The 24907-nt window shown below is 29.2% G+C and overlaps 1 protein-coding gene across 1 annotated transcript in view; it reads left to right on the forward strand.

Annotated features, from left to right (window-relative positions):
* LOC111640894 (mitogen-activated protein kinase kinase kinase kinase 5-like) overlaps window positions 1–24907 on the forward strand; it is a 73296-nt gene that overhangs the window by 8779 nt on the left and 39610 nt on the right. The window contains exon 2 of the mRNA XM_023386983.1: window positions 1224–1281. Within this exon, the coding sequence (XP_023242751.1) occupies window positions 1224–1281 (58 nt within the window). The remainder of the gene's footprint in view (window positions 1–1223; window positions 1282–24907) is intronic.

A 24907-nucleotide genomic window follows, 5' to 3' on the forward strand; every position in this document is an offset into this window, starting at 1 on the left:
GATGTCAGAACAACGGTCTTAAAATGGCATCCAAATCAAGTTGAGGTTAATAGGCCTAGGGATCTCTACAATTACAATGCTATTAATTACTTCTGAAAAATCATGAATAAGACAGAAAAGCAATTGACATTGGATAGATTCTTTAACCCCCACAAACAGAAAAAACATGACTAATAAAAATGCAAGACCGTGTATATATGTATTTTTATTATTACATATGAATAAACGTAGTAAAAAAGTATATACTTTTTTTATTTTTGGGGGTCTCCAGAACGAATTAATCAAATTCCCATAGAAACCTATGTTAAATCGATAATCGGTTAACGAACAATTCAGATAGCAAACAAAGTCTTGGAACGGATTATGTTCGTTAACTGATCACCCACTGTAGTTCATATAAGAGTGCCAGTGCTAGAAGTGGTACTCCATTAGCAACGTTTCTGGAAGCAAGGATGGCAAAAGTTAGTTTCTTCTCCTCTTTCCATAGAGAAGTGAATTTGGTTGTTACAGGATCATCACAAATGCTCTTTATATAATTCAACTCAAATTCTAGTTTAAGCATATTCAATTACATGAGTACGTGATCTTTCACTTACATATGACAGAAATGATGCTTTTTGTCCATATTAACCAAGAATTTTAATCTTTAAGACAAAAACCTCTGAACAAAGCACATAGATGAGACAGATCTGTGCTTTAATAAATTGTATCTATGTACCATAAACCGAGGAATCTAACTGTACCATGTGAAAAAATACATAGGAAAATCAGATGTATTAAATGGAAATTAATATCAAATTCATCAAATTAAAATTGGGCCGCATATTTAGACTTGGTAAATTAAAATAAATGAATTATTCAACAGGCATAGTTTTTATTTATTTTAGATTATTTTGTAGTTTTATTTTCATATTTCCTGGGGTTTGTGCTTATAAATTGAGTCTTACAGAATAAATTAGTTTTAATATGATTAAATTTTAGATATTATTCTGATCTATAATCAGTTAAGTGTAATCAATAAATGATTGATTTAATTTATTTTATACATCAAGATAAAATGCTACTTAAGACAATTCTGGAGAATAAAACTGTCAATTGGTTACCGATTAATTAATAAAAATATTTAAAATGTAAAATACACGTAATTTGTTTTTTATTTCTTAAAATATAAACTATAATGTAAAATTCTGCATTGCATGAAATTTTATTTCGATTTTCATTAGGCACGAAGGTTTTCAGTCAACGAGCCGGCAGCCGTTAAGATCATCAAACTGGAACCAGGTTAGTAATTACATCTGTACTGATATTTAAATAATAATAACTCGAAATGTTATTGCTTTATGTTTTATACATTTTTCATTGAAAATGCTTTTTATATACTGGATAATAAATAAATTTTTATTAATTAAAATGAAGCTTTTCTTTTTTATATTCTTGAAATGTTGTTATGAATAATTTTAATTGATTAGTTTTTCTGTATTAATAAATTGTTTGTAGAGTAATTTTAAAATTTATTTATAAAATGTTTTTATATACTATACAAAGTTTTCGTTATAATAAAATGATTTATTAGCTTATTATTAATGAATGGAATTATACGTGTTTTGAGATTGAACCTTCTTTTGGCTCTTTACTAGTTTAAAAGCCCGAAAAAATTCTTCATTAATTAAATTATCTCAAATTAAATAGCGGGTAAATGTTTTTAAAATTTGACTTGCCTTCAGATTTTTTTTCCCTAAAATATTCAAATTCTAGCATTTTAATGTGATAAGTTATTTTTCATGATGACAAAAATATGCATTAATGACAGACTTTTCCTTATAGACAGCCATCACAACCAAAGTTTTTATCTTTGCCGTCAACGAACTTTCATCAAAAGCATAGAATAATAATTATGTATTAGTAAAACACAAAGCTGCATGTCATATTTTCATTAAAATATTTTTTTTTAAATGTTTTAATTTGAGTTAGTTTCATAGTGATGAAACTGTACATGTTCATGTACATTTTTGCATGTTTTTACACTGTACATGTTCATGTACATTTTTGCCTTTTTTTACACTGTACATGGACTGTACAGTACATACAGGCAAAGGGACTTACAGGAAAAGGTATATACATTAAATGTGTAAGCTGATCTTTCCTCGTAGGCAACTACCAAGCTGGAGTTTTAATCATCCTTTTGACAATCTTTTTGTTACAGATTAAACAAATGTCTATCCAATATCTAATTCAGGACTTCTTTAACTGAGAAGTCATTTCAGATTTATAAATTAAATTACTTACATTATTAATATTTTAGTTTAGAAATGCTTATTATTATTGGAATAATTGCTCTAGTTTGATCATAGAAAATTTTTGTATAAGGTAAAATAGTACATATCCGGTTTGCGTGCATGTTACACATGACTAAAATTATTATTGTTCCCACTTTCAAGATAAGAATGGACAAATATTTATTTCTGAATTAAAATTTACTTGAAATTTTTATGACATTTATCAGTTTTAAAATATTATTTTTAAATTTTTGCACTAATAAACAAATATGTATTTTAGATAACTTCCAAACCTACTGACGAAATTTATATTTATAATTCTTCAAATTCTAACTCAATATAAAGTCCTGTTTTATTTTAAACTAGTTTGCTCTATTTTACATAACAGTAATAATAGTAATAGATGATATCATAGTTTGTTACACAGTTTGTTGTTCAGATACTCCCCATTTTCAAGGTTGGCTACCAAGAGACTGGTTATAGTGACCTTACTAAGGCTATATTAGCATAATAAAAAAATGTAATTTAAATGTAAATACCATACACATTTCTTTAAATAAAATTATAAATATATATCAGAAACATTGATAGAGAAAAATTAATTTTGTTTTTGTATTTTTGAATGTATTTTGAATGTTTCAAGGGTGCTTTAAACAGAGTAAAGTTTAGAATCTTACAGAAATGTATAAATATTTTTTACTTTCTCATTATTATTCTTTGGATTTTATCCAAATACCTGAGTAAATTAATGCAATGAAAAAATTATGTGATTAAAGNTATCAAAGTCGAGGATAAAGTAGGAGTGCTGCTGCACGTCTCCAGTTGTGTAGAGATAAATATTGCTTTAATATATATTAATTATAAGTAATAAAAATATTATTTTCGACTACCAGCTCATCGCTAATGGTTACAAAATTTCAGAATGACTAATAAAAAGAAAATATGTATATACGTAGACCTGTGTTTTTCGTATTCAATCCAAATGCGAGCTAATGGGCTTCTTGCCACACCCTACACATTAGCATTTTTTTTTCTTTCTTTTTTCCCCCGTTCTGATTTGATAATTCATCTATAAACATTTATCTGAAATTCTACAGTGGGATGTGTTGAGAATGCACACATTTTATCTCTGCATTTACATTAGCACACTTCTCACTTTCTCCCGTTAAAATAAGAGCTCGTGTGCTATTTCTATCACCGTTAATTTAGTTAAAGCCATTCCCCATACAGAATCGTTTTCTTGTAATCCCGTAAATAAACGAAACTGGATACGTTTCATTCACTCCACTCGCCGGATAATAATCTAAGTTCACTGGACTTCGAATTAATCACTTAATTTTTGATATATTTCGAGTGAATTCCGATCGATGCTCTTTAATGATTCATTACTTACGACGTTTATGCGATAGTTAAAAGTGTAGAGTGCCGATCAATCAGTCGAACCATTAATAATCGATCTCTAATGATGTATTTTCGTGTCCGATCCGACTGATCGATTTATTTAACGTCATAAGACACCCACATGACTCCAGATAGCAATTTTATTTATTTTTCCTCGTTCTTTCCGTTACGAAACGGTAACTTAATAGTCTAAATTCGATGTTGAAGTACTTGACTATATCACTTAAGGAAGATATTACAGAAAAAATTATAATTTATAGATTTTTACATGGCTTTATTAATGGGTTGATTGATGCAGTTTATCTCCCTCCAGCTTTCTTCCTGTAGCGGATTTTAATGTTTATCTTGTTCTATAGGCTATCACCTGTTATTAAGATTTTTTTCCATTACTTTATTGTGTTATATAGAGAAGGCTGTTGCCCTATCTGCACCTTTATTGATCAGTCTACTGGATGGCCTTGAGTTTTATCAGTTGGTACGTGATGCTGCATAAAATTTTCCGTAGAAGTTCAGAAAATTAGTTAACCACTCGGCGTGCCATTCCGAATGTACAAAAATTATTATAAATATAAATCGACATTTAAAAACTCATCCGAACTTCCAATCTAATTAGCTTTAAAGTACATTTACCGAGATTACAGTTTAATTTACTCGTATATAAACTTAACGAGTTAATGTTTATGAAGTAAATTAATTAAATTTTAGACCAATTTCTTTCATTTCAGCGCGAATAATTCGCATAATTTAACGTGACATTTAGAAGGGAGGGGGAGGAAAGGTCATTTTTAACCGAGTTTTGACATTCATTTATATATATTTTTAAATAATTTGTCTTCATTTTAGAAGAATGGGGTAATTATGTTGTCGTGTTATACTCGTCCAAAGTTAATATTTATTATTATATTACACCGTACGGTCTTCTTGCTTTGTTCCGTGCATAACAGATGTTCCTTGAAGATTTATTGGGTGATATTATGCATGTAAATTAGACGATCTTTTATCATTAGATAAATTATATGTTAATTCGTCTGATAAACGTTTCATCATATTATTTAATGTCGTTTTATTAGTTGTATGATTTTGGAATATTTAATTTAAAGAAGGAATTCGTAAATCCTGAATGGTGGCCGCACTGCAATATGAAATTCAGACGTCTTACGAAACAATTCTTAGAATTTAATTAGCTGGAAAGCGAGATATTTGTATATTTGTATGCTTAAAATTGCCAAAAAAATAAATTAATTCGTTTTCTACCGTGTTTTATTCAGTCGTGCAAGGGATTTTCTTATGTACTGCTATGTATTTGCCTGGAAAATATGTTTACAATTGGTAAAATATTGACACTGACCTAGCATACATTAACACAGTTTTTAAATTCGATTTATTAATATAATTTACTAAATTATTTTCCGAAAAATATTCACTTGAAAACTGTAGGCATGTTTGTTTGCTGTATGTCTTCGAGTAACACCTGGATGCCGATCGTAGCACGTGACTAACGATTTCACCACGTGATTTGAACATGAAGTGTTTGCACGACGAGATAACAAATATTTCTTGTAGAATCGTATAAGTTGCAAATAAAATAAACAGATAATTGCTTAAATGGAAAATTTTAAAAGGAGCCAAATTTATTTTGAAAATATACCAAAAAATTATTTAAAATTATGATTATTCAATTTTTTTTCTCAAAAATTTTAAAAATTGTTTAATAGAAGTTACTGTATCTACGATCCTAATTAAAACTGATAAGGAACTATAAATTCATGAGCAGTTTTGAATAAAATTTTAGTCAGATTATTGTTATAGAAGTTATAATATGACAGCCAGATGTCTGAATGGCCAGATATGTTGGGCACCATCCCTTATCTGCCCTATTGTGGGCCTGGACAAACTCATAATGGTTTGCTAAAAAAGGCTCTCTTAGGGGTCACAGGGCAGAAAGAATTAAAAAATATATTATTATTTTTCTTTACGAAGGGAGATTAGATGTATTAGATGTAATGTGTCGGTCTACTTTTGGAATTGTCACGTTCATGCACTTATCTCTGTGCTTCTGGAGATTAACATGTAAACTTCTACTACTACTACTACTACTAGGTATTGTTAATGATTAGGCTGGAAAACCCATTTTTGAGGATACCAAACTCCAAGAATGGCTGAAAAGTCTCAAAGTCAGTGATAGCTAGATAGTTGAGGCAATGAGGTGCCTTTCTCAAGTGGTGAAATGAACAGTCAAAAGTATTCAAAGGTAGAAAAAAATGAATAAAAGTAATCTGAAATTCTGTAAATGTACTTTAAAATTGTTTATAAATACAGTGGGTGATCGGTTAACGAACAAATCGGATAACAAACACTTTCGCGAAAGATTTTTATGATCGGACAACGAACATATGTTCGGATAACGAACACTTCACTGAACAAACACAAGAAGTGACGTAAAATAACAAATACCGATTGGTCTTCCTTTGTCTTTAGGCAACAATTCGAAACTTTTCGGAACGCGGGAGACGTCGACATCGACGTTCTACCCAGTATATACTAATCGGATATTATTCCCCCGAACTTTGAAACTCTCCCTTGTAATTCCAGCCTTTTGTATTTCTGACAGAAACAATTCTTTTACGTTTTCTTCTGAAAATGCGGATTTATGCCGATATCTGCTATTAAAGATCTTTTGAAGAAGTAGGAAGATGTCAGAACAACGGTCTTAAAATGGCATCCAAACCAAGTTGAGGTTAATAGGCCTAGGGATCTCTACAATTACAATGCTATTAATTACTTCTGAAAAATCATGAATAAGACAGAAAAGCAATTGACATTGGATAGATTCTTTAACCCCCACAAACAGAAAAAACATGACTAATAAAAATGCAAGACCGTGTATATATGTATTTTTATTATTACATATGAATAAACGTAGTAAAAAAGTATATACTTTTTTTATTTTTGGGGGTCTCCAGAACGAATTAATCAAATTCCCATAGAAACCTATGTTAAATCGATAATCGGTTAACGAACAATTCAGATAGCAAACAAAGTCTTGGAACGGATTATGTTCGTTAACTGATCACCCACTGTAGTTCATATAAGAGTGCCAGTGCTAGAAGTGGTACTCCATTAGCAACGTTTCTGGAAGCAAGGATGGCAAAAGTTAGTTTCTTCTCCTCTTTCCATAGAGAAGTGAATTTGGTTGTTACAGGATCATCACAAATGCTCTTTATATAATTCAACTCAAATTCTAGTTTAAGCATATTCAATTACATGAGTACGTGATCTTTCACTTACATATGACAGAAATGATGCTTTTTGTCCATATTAACCAAGAATTTTAATCTTTAAGACAAAAACCTCTGAACAAAGCACATAGATGAGACAGATCTGTGCTTTAATAAATTGTATCTATGTACCATAAACCGAGGAATCTAACTGTACCATGTGAAAAAATACATAGGAAAATCAGATGTATTAAATGGAAATTAATATCAAATTCATCAAATTAAAATTGGGCCGCATATTTAGACTTGGTAAATTAAAATAAATGAATTATTCAACAGGCATAGTTTTTATTTATTTTAGATTATTTTGTAGTTTTATTTTCATATTTCCTGGGGTTTGTGCTTATAAATTGAGTCTTACAGAATAAATTAGTTTTAATATGATTAAATTTTAGATATTATTCTGATCTATAATCAGTTAAGTGTAATCAATAAATGATTGATTTAATTTATTTTATACATCAAGATAAAATGCTACTTAAGACAATTCTGGAGAATAAAACTGTCAATTGGTTACCGATTAATTAATAAAAATATTTAAAATGTAAAATACACGTAATTTGTTTTTTATTTCTTAAAATATAAACTATAATGTAAAATTCTGCATTGCATGAAATTTTATTTCGATTTTCATTAGGCACGAAGGTTTTCAGTCAACGAGCCGGCAGCCGTTAAGATCATCAAACTGGAACCAGGTTAGTAATTACATCTGTACTGATATTTAAATAATAATAACTCGAAATGTTATTGCTTTATGTTTTATACATTTTTCATTGAAAATGCTTTTTATATACTGGATAATAAATAAATTTTTATTAATTAAAATGAAGCTTTTCTTTTTTATATTCTTGAAATGTTGTTATGAATAATTTTAATTGATTAGTTTTTCTGTATTAATAAATTGTTTGTAGAGTAATTTTAAAATTTATTTATAAAATGTTTTTATATACTATACAAAGTTTTCGTTATAATAAAATGATTTATTAGCTTATTATTAATGAATGGAATTATACGTGTTTTGAGATTGAACCTTCTTTTGGCTCTTTACTAGTTTAAAAGCCCGAAAAAATTCTTCATTAATTAAATTATCTCAAATTAAATAGCGGGTAAATGTTTTTAAAATTTGACTTGCCTTCAGATTTTTTTTCCCTAAAATATTCAAATTCTAGCATTTTAATGTGATAAGTTATTTTTCATGATGACAAAAATATGCATTAATGACAGACTTTTCCTTATAGACAGCCATCACAACCAAAGTTTTTATCTTTGCCGTCAACAAACTTTCATCAAAAGCATAGAATAATAATTATGTATTAGTAAAACACAAAGCTGCATGTCATATTTTCATTAAAATATTTTTTTTTAAATGTTTTAATTTGAGTTAGTTTCATAGTGATGAAACTGTACATGTTCATGTACATTTTTGCATGTTTTTACACTGTACATGTTCATGTACATTTTTGCCTTTTTTTACACTGTACATGGACTGTACAGTACATACAGGCAAAGGGACTTACAGGAAAAGGTATATACATTAAATGTGTAAGCTGATCTTTCCTCATAGGCAACTACCAAAGCTGGAGTTTTAATCATCCTTTTGACAATCTTTTTGTTACAGATTAAACAAATGTCTATCCAATATCTAATTCAGGACTTCTTTAACTGAGAAGTCATTTCAGATTTATAAATTAAATTACTTACATTATTAATATTTTAGTTTAGAAATGCTTATTATTATTGGAATAATTGCTCTAGTTTGATCATAGAAAATTTTTGTATAAGGTAAAATAGTACATATCCGGTTTGCGTGCATGTTACACATGACTAAAATTATTATTGTTCCCACTTTCAAGATAAGAATGGACAAATATTTATTTCTGAATTAAAATTTACTTGAAATTTTTATGACATTTATCAGTTTTAAAATATTATTTTTAAATTTTTGCACTAATAAACAAATATGTATTTTAGATAACTTCCAAACCTACTGACGAAATTTATATTTATAATTCTTCAAATTCTAACTCAATATAAAGTCCTGTTTTATTTTAAACTAGTTTGCTCTATTTTACATAACAGTAATAATAGTAATAGATGATATCATAGTTTGTTACACAGTTTGTTGTTCAGATACTCCCCATTTTCAAGGTTGGCTACCAAGAGACTGGTTATAGTGACCTTACTAAGGCTATATTAGCATAATAAAAAAATGTAATTTAAATGTAAATACCATACACATTTCTTTAAATAAAATTATAAATATATATCAGAAACATTGATAGAGAAAAATTAATTTTGTTTTTGTATTTTTGAATGTATTTTGAATGTTTCAAGGGTGCTTTAAACAGAGTAAAGTTTAGAATCTTACAGAAATGTATAAATATTTTTTACTTTCTCATTATTATTCTTTGGATTTTATCCAAATACCTGAGTAAATTAATGCAATGAAAAAATTATGTGATTAAAGGTATTCATTATTTCTTCTGTTTCTTTTTTTTTATTGACATATTTAAAATAAAACAAAATTGTAATTTATTTAACTCACACAAATTAATAGAATTCAATTTAAATGAATGTATGTTGATTCTAGAATGTTTTAATGACATTTTTTTTTTTATTAAAACGTTTAATTTTCTGAAAAATCATTTATGAAATCAACTGAAAATTAGCTGTCTTTGTACAGATTTGCATAAATAACTATTTTCTAAGGCTGTCATTTTCATAATAACAGCCACACAACCTTTCAAATCAGCAATCAGATTTTTGAATGGACACTAAGCAAGCATTTTAAGCTGTTTTAAATGCCATTTTCAGGCTAACATATAGTTTAAATGTTATTTAAGTCCAATGGAACAAGCATAGAACATAACATTTTTAAACACAAGTTCAAAATTATAAAACAGTTATGTAATTAGATATGAAAATGATTTGATTTAATAGAAAGCATCAATGTGTATTACATAAAACAGTGCTAACCTAATCATATTACTGTTAACCTAATATCTACTACATATTCAACTACTTTTGCATTGCATTCATGTTATGCTGCAAAGCGTTTTCCTGTTATATTGGAAAGCCTGTTCCGGAATATCACTTAATATTTTAGAATAGATTAAAAGGTAATAACCCACATTTTTCAACTACATTGATTGACCCATATTCAAAAGAATAGTTCAATAGTTCTTCACCTTCAGTGTTATTAGTCCCACTTTCTGGAGACTGTATGATCACTTTTTCCTAAATTTTGCTCTGTTTTATAGCCAGATTTCCTCTATATTGCCAATCATCTCTTTCTTGATCCAGGCATGAGACTAACCATTGCTTTTGGGCTCTGGATGGAATTAAGACACCAACACCCAATAATTCTAAGTGGGCTGTTTTATTAGGCACGGTATTAGGCACGTTTATTAGGCATTAGGCATTTCCTGGGCCCTATTTACTAGGGCCCAGGAAATGGAACGCCCATAGTCCAGTAAGATGTGAGAAAAGGACTAATACTGTTTTACAAAAATGTACAAAAGTAGGAGTATGTACTGTGATCTAGTACTGTACCTACCACACCAGGGTCAGATTATCAGTTGTAATGGGTGAAAAATTGAAGTGCCAGAGGGGACTCAAAAGCCTAGGGGCTCAGCCATAGGTTATCACTACTTCGATTTTGGGTTATTATCTGGGTACCTTACAGCTTGACTTTAGCAATCTGATAAGAATCACTTTGCTGAACACATATTCTGTTTATTGAATAATAAAATAATTATTAAATTATTTAGTTATTTAGAAAATGTTTGTAATATTTCTATATAAAAATATGCATTAAATTTATAAAATTATAAATATTGTAGTTTTTTAAGATATAGCATTTTATTTATTATATAATCTTGTAACATTACGACCAGTTCTGCTTTTGTTAGATATCAAAAACTTCTATATTTTATAACAGTGTATTATATAATGTTATTTCATAAAGCTGTTACATCATAAAAATATTTTTTGGTTTGATTCATAGCACTAATCTTACTTTTAAACATAACATCAAAAACAAACTATTAATTTATAATTATCAGATTTGCTAAATCTCTTGTAATATTAAATCTAAGATGACAACAAACACCAATTGAAAGGAAAGAAAGAGAAAATGAATGTTGATTATAGTTTAAACAACATTTATCTTTAAAAATATAATTATAATTTTAATATGGGACTGTATAACTCTATATTTAATTGACATCCCCTAAGATTTTTACACTTTTGGGCTTGGGATTTTGAAACATTGAAAAATGCAAAAGTATTTAGGGATTTTTCTATATTTATGGATGTAGTGTGTATAGAGGGAGGCACTTTGAAGCTTAATAACTCCTGTGCCTTTTGTTGAAAGTTTCTGAAATTTTGCAGAGAGATTTGTTTATTAGAACATCAATGCTATTAAATTATGGTGATTAAGGGTCAAGATGGGGTCATTTGTTGTATCTCAAGTGGGTAGGATTTTATAAAGATTTTACTCATTATTAGCATTTGCATCATTTCTGTTCTCAACTTTAGTCTTTTTGCTATTTCTAATGATTAATAATAAAAAGTTTTTAAAATAAAATCTTGTTACAGATGGAACCGTACACAATTTAAAACTTTTTTGTTGGGAAAGTTACACAACTCATTGCGAGATCTTTATATATATATATAATAAACTATATGACTCCTTCATGGAAAGGCTATATTGTTAATAAGCTGTATGTTTTTAGAATCAATGAGACTAACAACCACCACATTCTCAGTTGTTTGATTGAAATTCAGTAATTTCAAAATTTAAGCTAACAAATATAATAATGTAATTTATTATTATTATTATTATTTTTTTTTTTTACCAAATAAAATGATGGCTGGACAATGGAGATTATATAGTTGTTATGCTGCCACTCTGGGTGATTGAGTTAGAAATTTAGTCAAGAGTTTTGGAAGTTTTTCATGAACAATTGATCCCAAATGCAACAAGCTCCATCTTTATCATCTGACTGTCCTTGTCGTGGACCTTTCTTTAGTTTAGGAGTTAGGACAAATACCATTTCTAGTCAGAATATTTAGGTTTGTTACCTGTAATCCCTGGAAATTTTTAAAATTTAGCTTTTTTTTAGTTTCTGAAAAATGTTATGGCAAAAAAGTCATTAAAGTGAATACAAAAAGCATTGTTTTTTTCAAGTAATTCACTAAAAATTAAAAAACATTTGAAATTGGATGAAATAAATACACACTTTTACCAATTTCTACATAATGAAATTTATTTTTGTTAAATTTGATGATTCCGCACATAGAAGCAGTGCTAATGAATTAATAACGTCAAAAAAATAAGGTTTAATTATCTCGTTTTAGTTCAATACTTCTATAAAAATAGAATTGATTAAACTTGAATATAGATTAATAAGTCAATAATGTTCCGAAAGGATAGTTTTTAAAACTAGTAATATTGGATACGATCCAACTACCAATACAATTTAAGGATCAATAACATTTTAGATTATTGGTTTATTTATACAGTATGAAGAATTATAAATCATAAATAATCTGTTAAAGTTTATTGTGTGAGATGTATCTTAATCTACTGTTTTACTCTGTTTTTCTGTTTGGATAGATAAATTATATGCAAGTATTCATCTATTAAAAAAGTATGTTTTAATATATTTTAATATTTGTTTGCTACGTAATAAATATGTTTATACATCCATAAATACATACATACACATGCACATATACAGGGTCTTCCAAAAAGAATGTTACCATTTTAAATTATTATAATTATATGTTGATTATTATTGTTGGAGATCATTATAATGTACATTAAAACATTGGAAAACTGTTCAAGTTTCACATTTGCCCAATAAAATTTGATAATCTGATTCTTTCTATAATTGCTATAGCATATGTTATTACTCCTTACTCAGAAGCCATAATTCTACACTCCTGCAGATTACCTTATTTTGCACGATGATGAGTGATTTAGGGTACAAAACACCTTCTCTGTTGAGGAGTTCCATTTTCATTTATGACACTTCCTAGAGATAGATAACAAGACATTTGAATGCAGATGGGAGGTGAAACTTGGACAGTTACTCTATCGATTGATGTATGACACATACTTCTCATACAATAATTAACATAATTACAGTAATTTAAAAAGGTAATACTCATTTCAGAAGACCCTGTATGGAAGAAATATGATGTTTGTGTGTGTATATATATTTGTGCTAGGCAATGGTGAATCTTTGCTGAACACACCAGCTCTTATCAAATTACTGAAGTTAGGCAATAAGTTGTTCATATAGTATCCTGTAAGACGGGTGACCAACAGTTTTTGCCCCCAGGCCGAATTGGAAAGAAAACTTTTTGCACGGGCTGAACCAGAGGCTACCCTAGGAACATTTTGAGGTGGTGCGAGATCTCATTGTGGTGTCACCCCGTAGAAACTGAATTGTAGATAGAGATTGCAGATACATTTTTCACATTATCATGCTTTATCAACATTCTACACTCTACTTAAGAGATTTGTATTGAAGGGTTAAATCTAAACACGCAGCGAGTTGTTGACCTTTTTTTTTTAGGTGTCAGAATTTTTCATTGACGTGTACGGACTTCAATGCCTAATATTGAAAGATTGATCGTGGGCCACAAAAATTCATTAGACGGGCCATATGTTGGCCATGCCTGCTGTAGGATATAATACAGCATTACAGATACTGTTGTCTAACTCCATTCAGAGCCTGATGGCTTTGTCTGGTTTCTAGACTGAATTAGAGAGAGTGTGTTGATAGCATGAATGACTTCTAGCTGTAAAATGAAGCTAAATTAAGAAAAAACAGACTAGATGGAAAGTGGTATTAATAATTTGAGAAGTAGGAGCTATGATTGATATAATTCTCATTTATATCAATTGTAAATGCAGGATTTGATTAAATTCATTGTCAGATTTAAATACTTTCCTCCCTCCTGTTTTAGTGTGATATTATTTAATTCTAAGTTTATTTTCAGGAGTAGAATCTAAATTTATGATATTGTTCCTATGGAAAATTCAATTTATATTACAATGGCTTACTTAATGACTGATTTTTAGCAACTACTTAAGTCATAAATGCAGGTCTGTTATAGACACATTTTCAATATGTCATTTGCATTGGTAGAGATGTCTGTACATCTGTTCTTTATACCAGGTGTGGCCAAACTTTTATCCCTTAGGGGCTACTTTTTTGGCAAAATATAGTCTGCGGGCAACTATGAATATGGGCAAACAATTTTAGGATTTTTATATGCACATGCATTAACATTCATTTGCATTGTTCATCGGGATAATTACAAACAGTACGGGTACGTTGCACAGACGGTCTATTATTGTAAGAATAAATTATCGAATTAAGATTTTTAAACATTAATTTAAGTGAAAGCAAATTGTTCAACTTTAGCTTCGCGGGCTACTTTCAAAACCTTTGCGGTTGACCGGTCGACCACGGTCTACGTGTTGGCCATCCCTGCTCTATACTTACTCATGTCAAAATTCAAAAGAAAATTCATATTTAAATCATAGTTACAAGTGTTTTAGAGAGATGTTGTTCGAACTATATATTTTTGGTGATCCAGTTGACTATAAGTTAACAAAGTAATCAGCAATTTGAATTAAGTTTCTTAAGCTAGTAATATTTTGGATTATTTTCTAAAGCTACAGTTTATGATCCAACAATTATTTTTGTTATCTTAACATTTGGAATTTTCTTTAGATTCAGTCTACATAGATAGTGCTTGATAATTTTAATCATATCTGCTGGTTCTAACAAAGATACTTTTTGCACACTCTGAGATTTTAAAAAATCATGTCCCTGATTTATACCATGGCTATAATAAGGCTTTATTCTTTAAATTGCTATCAGATTCTTTGCAAGGGTTATTAAGTCTTAACCTGTCAAATCTTGCAAAGAATCTGATAGTAATCTGCATACAAAGAGAATTTTGTTATGTGCTTAAGATAGTTATGTAATTATTTGCATTTCTAAGATTATTATGTAACATGAGCAATGTTTATTACACAATGTGGAATCACAAATTTATCAGTGACATCAGCTAAGCATATAAAATGTTTGTTTACAAATATAAACAATGGGATTTATTAAATATATGTGAAGGTACAGTACATCTTGATTCATGCAATTCCATTCCACCATTTTAGGGCCATTAGCTGAAGCTTTATAAATTGAGGAATAATTAAAATGAGTCCATTTCCTGTAGAGCCATCTTTGGAGTGTGTAGTAATGCCATTTCTTGCTCTCTTTTTAAGTTCCTTAACAGTAGGGCCACTTGATTTTATCAGCATTATTCATAATGGTGTAACATTTATAAGCAGTTTAAGATCTTTCTCACCATTAAACACTGCTCATCAGATTCTATGAAGTTTTGTCTTTTTTGTATGTGACTGCGATTAGGCGCAAGCAATTGCCCTATATTGAAGTTCAGCAATTATTTCTGACATTCCTTGGTTAAAGGTGAATGCTGTGAGAGTCCTGATGGATTGGTCACACATAATTGAATTTCTAAGCATTTTTATTTATACACAATACCAAGAATACAATAGTATCTCACTTGTCAGTTGCAAGATAGTGTGTTCGTATAATACCTGATGAAACCAAATATCATACAAAGGTCAGTGGTCTGGTTGTATTTCATGAGTCTTCTGATGATTATTGGTGGTTATGGGGTGGTGTTGAATTGGTTGATGAAATTAAAAGACAGGAGTTCCATTTAGTTTAATTCTATTACTGTCATTAGGTCCACACAACTTGCTGGCAACTAAGGACTTGGTTTGGTAGATGATTGGTCAAAATCACACTTCTTTGGTCTGCCTTGCTTTTCTTGGTTCCCATCGTACTGTTGCTCAGTCTCTTTCCTTTCACAGAAATTTCTCATTTAATACATCTTGGAATATTTCAAATTTGGAAAGATGTTTTTTCTTTCTGCAATGGGTGATTCAGGTTGGGTTCTTACTAATGGCATGTGTTTGATGTATGTCACCAAAATGCAAAGAGCTATGTTGCATGGAAGTATTGTGACAGATGTTCCCGGTAGAGTTCTGTATTAGGTGTTTTTAGTTTAAAGTAAAAAACAAATAGGTTAAACATTTCAGACTTACTTTTTATTCATAATGAAATTACAAAATTTGTTTATTAATTCACTTCATATGTTTTCTGTTTTTATTCGAAGAGAAAATTATGTATTATCATTGAAAATACTTGTAATTAAGTTTGTTTTTAAACTCATCAATGTCTTTATTTTTATTTACTTTAAAATTAAAAAGATAGTTATTATTCCTGTTGCTTCATATCTTTGTTTTTATAAATTAGATAAATAGACTATCTACAATATTAATCTCTGTGATCTTAATCTAAACAATAAAAATTTATCCAATTACATTATGTAGTTACTATTCATTAACCAGAAAATTTAGTCACGATTAAAACTTTAGTCAATCAATACTAACTTAATGCAATTGTTTTATTCAAGAGGTCTTTAATGTTTGAATAAATGTACTGTTTTGACTTTTATTTGTAGGTTTTTTTTTCCTTGTAATCTATGTTCCTAGACATTTATCTTTTTCGTTAGATATTTTTCTTTGGCATTATTAGTTCTACATTTTCTGGAGAACCACTCCAAAAAATGTAGAAACCTTTCCTGATTTGGATTCATTTTATTATTGGGTTTCCATATTGTTATCAAATTCTCTCCTTTAATCTGGACTTGTACTCTGATAGAGCTCCAGACTCAGGGTGAGGTTAGATAATAACAAAGACAATTTCAGTCATCTCCAATCAGAATACTGCCTGAGTCTCTTACTGTTTAACTTTATGATGTGATCAGAACTGGTGTGTTCAGTAAAGACTGCTTCCTTCATATACTTTAACATTAGATATCGGATGTAGGATTGATGGGCTAAGGCAGTGCAACACGAGAGCAATCTGCCAATGGGGAATGTCTCCCAGGAGGACTTTCTGTAGGAAACTAGCCCCTATTTAGGTGACAGACATGCAAAGTAAACCTGGAAAACTCCATGTGACCAGCCCATTGGTGAAGCATGAATTTTGATCCAGTGTTGACCAGTGTTTAGTGGCTTTATTCACTCAGTCACTAGTGGACCATTAGATATTAAAGTTATTTTAATTAATGTAGAAAAATGGAAATAACTTGTTATCTTTTTCTATAAATGTGTTTTTAATTGTTCTCTCAAACACTCTTCCTCTTTCAAGCAATGTACTCTTTGCTAATAAATTCATTTACTCTTCTTATATATATCACTGATTAATCATCCTGATTACTAATATAAATATGTTATTAGTCTTTACTTTGATCTCTCTGCCTTGGAATTTAATGAGAATAAGTTTATGGTGATTACCAAATCACATTTTTTAAACAGATCACAGCATAAAGAAGAAAATGCAGAAGGCATTAAATGAAATAAAATGTAGCCATGTACAAAAATAGAATAAGAGGAATGGAGAATTGAGTGTAAAAGACGATCGAAATTTACTATAAAAATTTACTGAATATATATAAAAAGATAATGCCATCATTTATCAATATTTTTTTTATTTTCAAACATTTTAGATATTCTATTTTTTCAGAGTTTTATTTTATATTTGTTAACTCTTTATATATTTACTCTCTCCATTTTTTACTTAGTCTTTATATAGACACATTGTGTTATCATTCCAGAGCATTTTCTTATTTATTTCAATTCTTTCTTTGATAAATATAAAGCATGTATGGCCCAAGTGGGATCAGAACCCATATTTTTTGATAGTATGCCATATTCTTTATCTGTCTAAGTTACTTGAATGCACATAACTCAAATTATATTGGGAGAAATCTAACTTTGATTGTTATATGAAGGGCCTGATTTAGGTATAGACAACCTGGGTGATTGCCTATTGCATCAAGATATGGACTAATAAAATTTAATAAGTTTTTCCCTGGTTGTCTTCTGTTTTACATTATTATTTAAATAAATATTTTTTATATTATCAAACATTGCATACTCTAGCTTATATTATAGCATTGTAAGAAGCACAGTATTTAAATTAGCATAGAACACCAAAAATCCTAGCACTGGCCCTGGATATATGTTTTACATTATAAATAAATGACTGCATATTTCTTTAGATACTACACTTGCATTAAATAATCATCACATGGTAGAAACTTTGAAATGCAGTGATATTTTTAATTTTGAACGCTTTCTGTCATTTTTTTATCCCGAAGAAGGTCGATAAAAAATGACCGAAAATGTTTGAAATTAAAAATATCACGGCACTTTTAGGTTTCTATCATGGTGTGGTTATTTAAATGCAACTAGATGTACACCTTTCCTTGGGATCGTATTGATTTTTTGTTTGGATGGATTGTGGTTTATGTAGCAACGTTTTTTACATTTAATATTGTTTGTTTAGTAAGTGCTGTTTAACTTATTAAATATGATAATTCTGTTTTGCAATTTTGTAAGTAATATAATCTGATATTTCCATTTATCAATGTTAGATAAAATCTAAGAAAATTCCAAAAAATATTAAATTAGTATTCTTTATACAACAATACGCAGTTGTTAACTAGATGATACAGACACAATTATAGATCTGTCCTCATTGCTAACTCCACAAATATGAATTTACTACCAACCAATACCTTTGGCAAGCACACACAACTGTCAGCTATAAAATGGTGGATTGCTATACTCCACTTAAGTTCTGGAAGGAAGCAATTCTTCCAGATTATAATAATATAGTAAAATTAGGTTGTGGATAAAGAATTTGATGAATTAAGTTTTTATAACTTACAATTGATATGTAGTTGGTTTAGAGTTGATAACGCTCGATAGCAGAAGACTTCTATACAAAAGACCAAACTGTAAAAATTTATTGTTTGGTACATTTCAAGTTTCAAAAAGCTTTCGTTTATTAGTTACAACAGTAAATGATTAATTTAATTAAAATTAATTATGTAATAATAATATCTCTCAATCATAATATAGGACAAAGAGAAAGTATAAGTTGTTTCTTTTGTATATTATAGAAAACATAAGAGAAGTGGCTTAAACTTCATCTTCTAATGTATTTTATTCATATTTTCTTTAATTTTCTGTTTCACTTGCTAGAATTTTTCAAAAACTTATCTTGTCTTATATATATATATAGATTTATATAATGTTTCATCAAGAAAATAGATTTGTAAAATTATATCCAAATTATTGTTTTGATTTATTTTATGTATTTTTAAAAAATTAATCTTAATTAGTCTATGACTCAAGCGTTTAGTTAAGTCAGCACTTAACTAAATAGTTGAGTCATACATGGCAATAGTTGAGTCATGGCTGCTATATCACTCTGTTATAATTACTGTACTTAAAGAAATACCTAACTACTCGGCTGTATTATATTGGTTCTTCCATCGTTTATAGTTTAGTTTTATATAAAACTTAAATGATTTTTATATAATTTATAATATCCAAGCAAGATTAATTGATTTTAAGTTACTGACTAATGAATGCAATTATAAGTAAAGCTTTATGTATTATTTTTATAAGAGTAATAGGAATTACTTTGTTGGAAAGTCATTAAATCATGAATGGATAATAAATATTAACCTGCAAATTATACTAATTAATAGTTGCAACAATGTATAGAAATTCTAGCAGTTAAAACAATTTTTTCTTCATTGTTAGCCTTGAAAAGTTGCTCTAAATGTAATGCTTACTATAAGTTTTGAAGTTTATTTTGGAAGTTTGTATTCATTTTTTGTTAAATGCCAACAAAAAGTTGCCCACAATTAGCTTTCCCTTTCGTTACAAGCTATTAATAGTTTCAATATGTAAAAATAACCATTAAATGGATGGAAATAAAGAAAACACTTCATTCATGTTTAGTTAAATGTTATATCTGATCACTTATCGAATCTGTATTTTAATATAATAAATTGTTAGAAAAAATAATAAATTATTTAGCAATTATTTATTTAATTTAATTTAGATTAAGTGATATTTATGAATAATAGTATAATAAGAAACTCTTCTTTGTTATCCCCTGCCATTGTGTAATTATCTGTCTCTTACAAACTTTAATGTAAAGGATTTTGAAAATAATGGGCTAAATCTGCTTGTTCCATTGCATCTGTTGGTGTGGATATAGCATTATAGTGTATCAAGAGTTGCTATTAATGCACAGTATATCTTCTAGGCAGTAGGTGTATTCATGATCTATAGTTTTTTTCACTATATCATCTTTTATGGCTTTCTCAAAAGTTAGGAAAGGCGTTGCATCTCCCAATTTCATTCTTCATTAGTACAGATTCTATGGCAAAAGCCAATGGCTTCACAGGAAGCTTGTTTGGTGCATCATTCACTAATTATTTAATTCACTAATAAAGGGAGAGAGTTATTTTGTGGTTTAACAAGTGGTGAAAGAATTCCTCAAAAAAGACATTGTCTACCAATAAAGTGGTCCGACCACAGTGAAATAAAGATTGCAAATCATTGCATCAGAATATGTATTCACAGTTCTGAGCTTTTGTAGAACACAACTTTTCTAAAAGCAAGAAAAGCTTTTCATTATGAATACTTCTAATGCATTGATAGCTATTGCTTTGAAGTATAGTCTCTTATTTCTCATATTTACCACACTACAGGTTGTTTTCTCTCCCATCATATCTTATATAAAGTTAGTTTTATAATTTACTACAACATATTTTTGGATACAACAGAAAATAGACATTATCAGACTGTTACTTTCCCTATTAGTCGTCTACATGAAGAGTGAATAGTATTTTAGAAGAAAGCTCTCTTCACTAGTTTTTTCAGAGTTTTACATTATAAATCTCATAAAATAAATGACTTACATACTAATATCATAATTGTGATGTTTCAATTGCTGCAAAATTAATCTTTTAATTTCTTTCCATAGAATAAGAAGTATCTTTCCTATTTTATAATGTTTCTGTGTATATATTTTATGATTCATAGTATGAATTTTGTGGGTCTTCAAATTTTTGAAGTTGCTGGAGTCATTCCATTAATTATATAGAAAAAATTGTTATTGAAAAAAAAAGAAATCTATTTCTGTTTGTATCCTTGCCTACTTGGACCTTGTTTATTAATAAGACTTATTACACTGCTTTAGTTTCTGTCAGCAAACAGAGTATGAAAATAAAGGTATTTTTACCCTCTATTTGCTAATTGGAGGTCCCTCTATATGCTCCAGGTGAAAATAAAGATATTTTGTTTTGACTTATTGACTAAGATCTCCTCTATTTGCTAATCAGAAACTACACCAGTGTAATAAGTTCTATTAATAAACAAGGTCCAAGTAGACAAGGATACAAACAGAAGTTGAATGACATAGAGGTAAAAAGAATTAAAAGGAAATCTAAATTGTGTTTAATTCAAACCTCTTGCATGTATTACTAAACTACCATTTTTTAAAATTTAGTGTGTCTTTACAGAAAAGCAAATTTATTTTCCGTTAAAGTCTTGCCATAAGTAACTACCTAAATATTTTTATAGGTATATTACAGACGAACAAGTTGTTCGGAAACTTTTAATTTTTTTTTTAATTTTAAATTAGAATTTAAAATGTGTACAAATGTCAAAAAACGGGAATACGCTATGTTGACCTTTTTAGACTTCTCGGCTATTTGAATAAATGGCCTTGCATTTGAAAAATCTTGCACTTGATGAAAGGTGTCTTCTTTAGCTGCCTTTCATATGACCGCAACACAGTCAACGACTGAGAAGCCTAAAAAGAAAGGTCAACACCACTAAATTGTGGTGTTTTCCTGTTTTTTTTTTTTTTTTTTATATTTGTATAAATTCCTTTTATTTTCAAAAATAACTTACGCCCACAGAATTTTAATTTTTTAAAAATTAAAAAATTATCAAACAACCAAGGAACATAATAGCACAAATTGCATAATTCATAGTGTGCACTTTGAGTAGTGTGGAAGGTGGATCAAGACTCCTTTTGTTATGATAACAAATGGGCTTAACAAACATTAGGAAATTTATTAAATGGGCTGAAATGCCTAAAAAGAAAGGTAAACACCATTAATTTTTAGTACATTTGTGCAGATTGCATTTAGTTTAGTTTTTTACAAATTTATCAGATTTAGTAAGATGGAATTTTTATAAATCAAAAGAAAATTGTTTTGTATAATAAATTAAGACTTAAAGTCTTCAGAAACAGTTGAGATGATTATTATAACAGTAGCTCTTTTATAATTCAACTATAGTGTATTTGCTATAATTTTGTGCATGCTTCTGCAAGAAATAGTTTGCAAAACAGTACTCTTTCCTAACAATTGTTTCCAGTACTAAATTTATAATAATTAATGGATGTTTACATTTTTATTAGAACAATGCTATTGCTTATACAATAAGACCAGTTATGTGGAGGGATTCATTTTGTAGTGTACGGTGATGAGATGGCTACTTAACTTCTTCATTTCATTCACAAAATTAAAGTGAGTAGATACAAATACATCACACTAACCTTATATAGCTTTGCAGTACATTGATGACGTATGCATCATCTAGAGCAGCGGTCCCCATCCTTTTTATCGCCGCGGACCAGTCAACGTTTGATATTTTACCACGGCCCACTGAGGGGGGACGTTGATTGTTTATATTTTAGATTGATTTAATTTAATAATTTTAATTTAATTGTATTTAAACATGCCTTCAAAATAAAATACAGTTACACCAAAAAATGAATATAATGTGATTTAACATTTTAACTCACTAGAACGCTAAATCAATGAGAACCCTGAGCTTGTGTCTTTGCAACAAGATGTTCCATCTGGGGGTAATAGGAGACAACGAAGTGTGTTTCTTATGTCCAGTTTATTCCGTTGTTCCGTCGTCCATTAAAAGTCGCACAAACCCGAGAGAAATACACCATAGTAAATAAAATGGAAATACCAGTAATTTAATGTTTCTTGGGCGGCCCGGTACCATTTGATCCATGGACCGGTCCGCGGCCCGGGGGTTGGGGACCACTGATCTAGAGGACAAAGCCAAACGTCAAAGAATTTATGTACAGTGAATAGACTATAGAATCATTTCAAGTTTAACTTGCCATATTTATTATTTCATAACAGAAAGAGGAATGGAAATCTTCTGTTATGAAATAATAAATACGTTGAGCCCAGGGAAATAAATAGAGCCCAGGGCTAGATGTTTCTGTTGTTTTTTCCTAATACTAACATACAAAACAGCTTTTTATCTTTTAAACAATTTAAAATAAATCATTACATTTATAAAATTATATTTTGAGATATTTCTTGTTTATTAATGTAAATTTAAACTTAGAAAATTTATTTAGTGTGAATCTTTGAATGTAATCTCTACAATCTATAAGTAGCAAAACATTTTGAATACTTAAGTACATTGCTTTTAACATTATTTTTTTAATATTAAAATTTAATTTTATAAAAGTGCATAATGCATGATTATAATCAAGACCTTTTTAACATAGCGTTATTTGATTAGAAAATAATCAAAATATTTCTCTGTAATTCGTTGGCTAGTGTTGGCTAAGTGAATAAACCCATTTGGTGGAAAAATAGTTCTACAATCTTGATGTGATGAACAGAAGACAGATGTACAGTGAGCCACTACAGCAATGACAGTAGTTGTCAGAGTTGGGCACATTTGGAGGATAGAGCCCAGGGCTAGATGTTTCTGTTGGTAGTATGTGCAGACAAGCCAGGCTTGTCACATTATCTTCACAGTGTGGGCAGGCTGGAGAAGACAGGATATTATGAGAATAAAGAAAATTGTTAAGAGGGATTGTCTCCACTCGGAGGCAACACGGCAGCATCTCCAGATGGTGTGAAGCGTAATGTTTGTAGGGCCAGTGGTGGAAGGGTTGGAGATGATCTTGTTCTTTGCTAGGAAACACAGCCAGCCATCTTTTTGTTAATTTGTTATTTTTCTTGTTTAACTTCCTATAAATAGTTACCCTTTAAAACAGTTATTTAGCTGAGCTTGAATCTGAATCAAATTTGAACTCAATTGAATGACTGTTTCTAATCCACGTCTCATGTTATGAGGAATAAAACTGATCTGGCCATCGTTCCTCATCCATGCTTGCCCACCTCCTTATAGATCAGAGTCACTTACATTCAAGGCTGTGGAGAACAATCACAAGCCCTGAGCTAGGGCTTCTCACACTCCTTTATACTTTCTTGTGACAAGATACTTTTCAGTTTATCTTTTCTTTTTTCTCCTTTTATGCATCTGAAGTTACATAAATTGATTTTTTTTCCACCTGATTATTAATTGCATTATATAGATCTGATCTAGGTCCCAGAGCTACAGCTCTCATCTATCTCTCTCTCTTTTGGTCCTGCCTATATTAAGTAATTGTAACAAGTTGTATAGCCTTAATGATTCCTGTTAATAAATCAATCCATCAGTTCAGTTTTAAATTTCTAATTTAAATTCTTTAACTACTGAGAAATGCAATGCTGAATTGTAAAACACTTCAAAAAACTTAAAAATTGCATTAACCACTTTAATATCCAACATTTTGGCCATATTTAAATTTAAATTTTAATGTTTTAAATTCTTTAGTTAAGCAGTACTTCAGTTAAAATGTATTACTGTACAAGTATTATATAACTATCTGTATAATGTTTACTTACATAATAATTGTTTATAGTATAATTTTTCACTTTTACGCAATTAATATCCTGTTCTAAAGAATGTTAGCATTGTAATAACTGCACGTACAAAGATTTTGTAAATATTTTTCCAGAGAAATTATAGTTTGTTTATTAAATGGTTATTGAATAGTACTAGATTTTTAAAATATACAACAAATTTCATTTCAGATGATTCAATAACTGAATGGCAATATTTTATTAAATTCTTCTTTAAATATATAT

The sequence above is a fragment of the Centruroides sculpturatus genome, unplaced genomic scaffold (genome assembly GCF_000671375.1).
Source record: "Centruroides sculpturatus isolate CEXI.00-Female unplaced genomic scaffold, Cexi_2.0 scaffold1467, whole genome shotgun sequence".
In the NCBI taxonomy this organism is placed as follows: Eukaryota; Metazoa; Arthropoda; class Arachnida; order Scorpiones; family Buthidae; genus Centruroides; species Centruroides sculpturatus.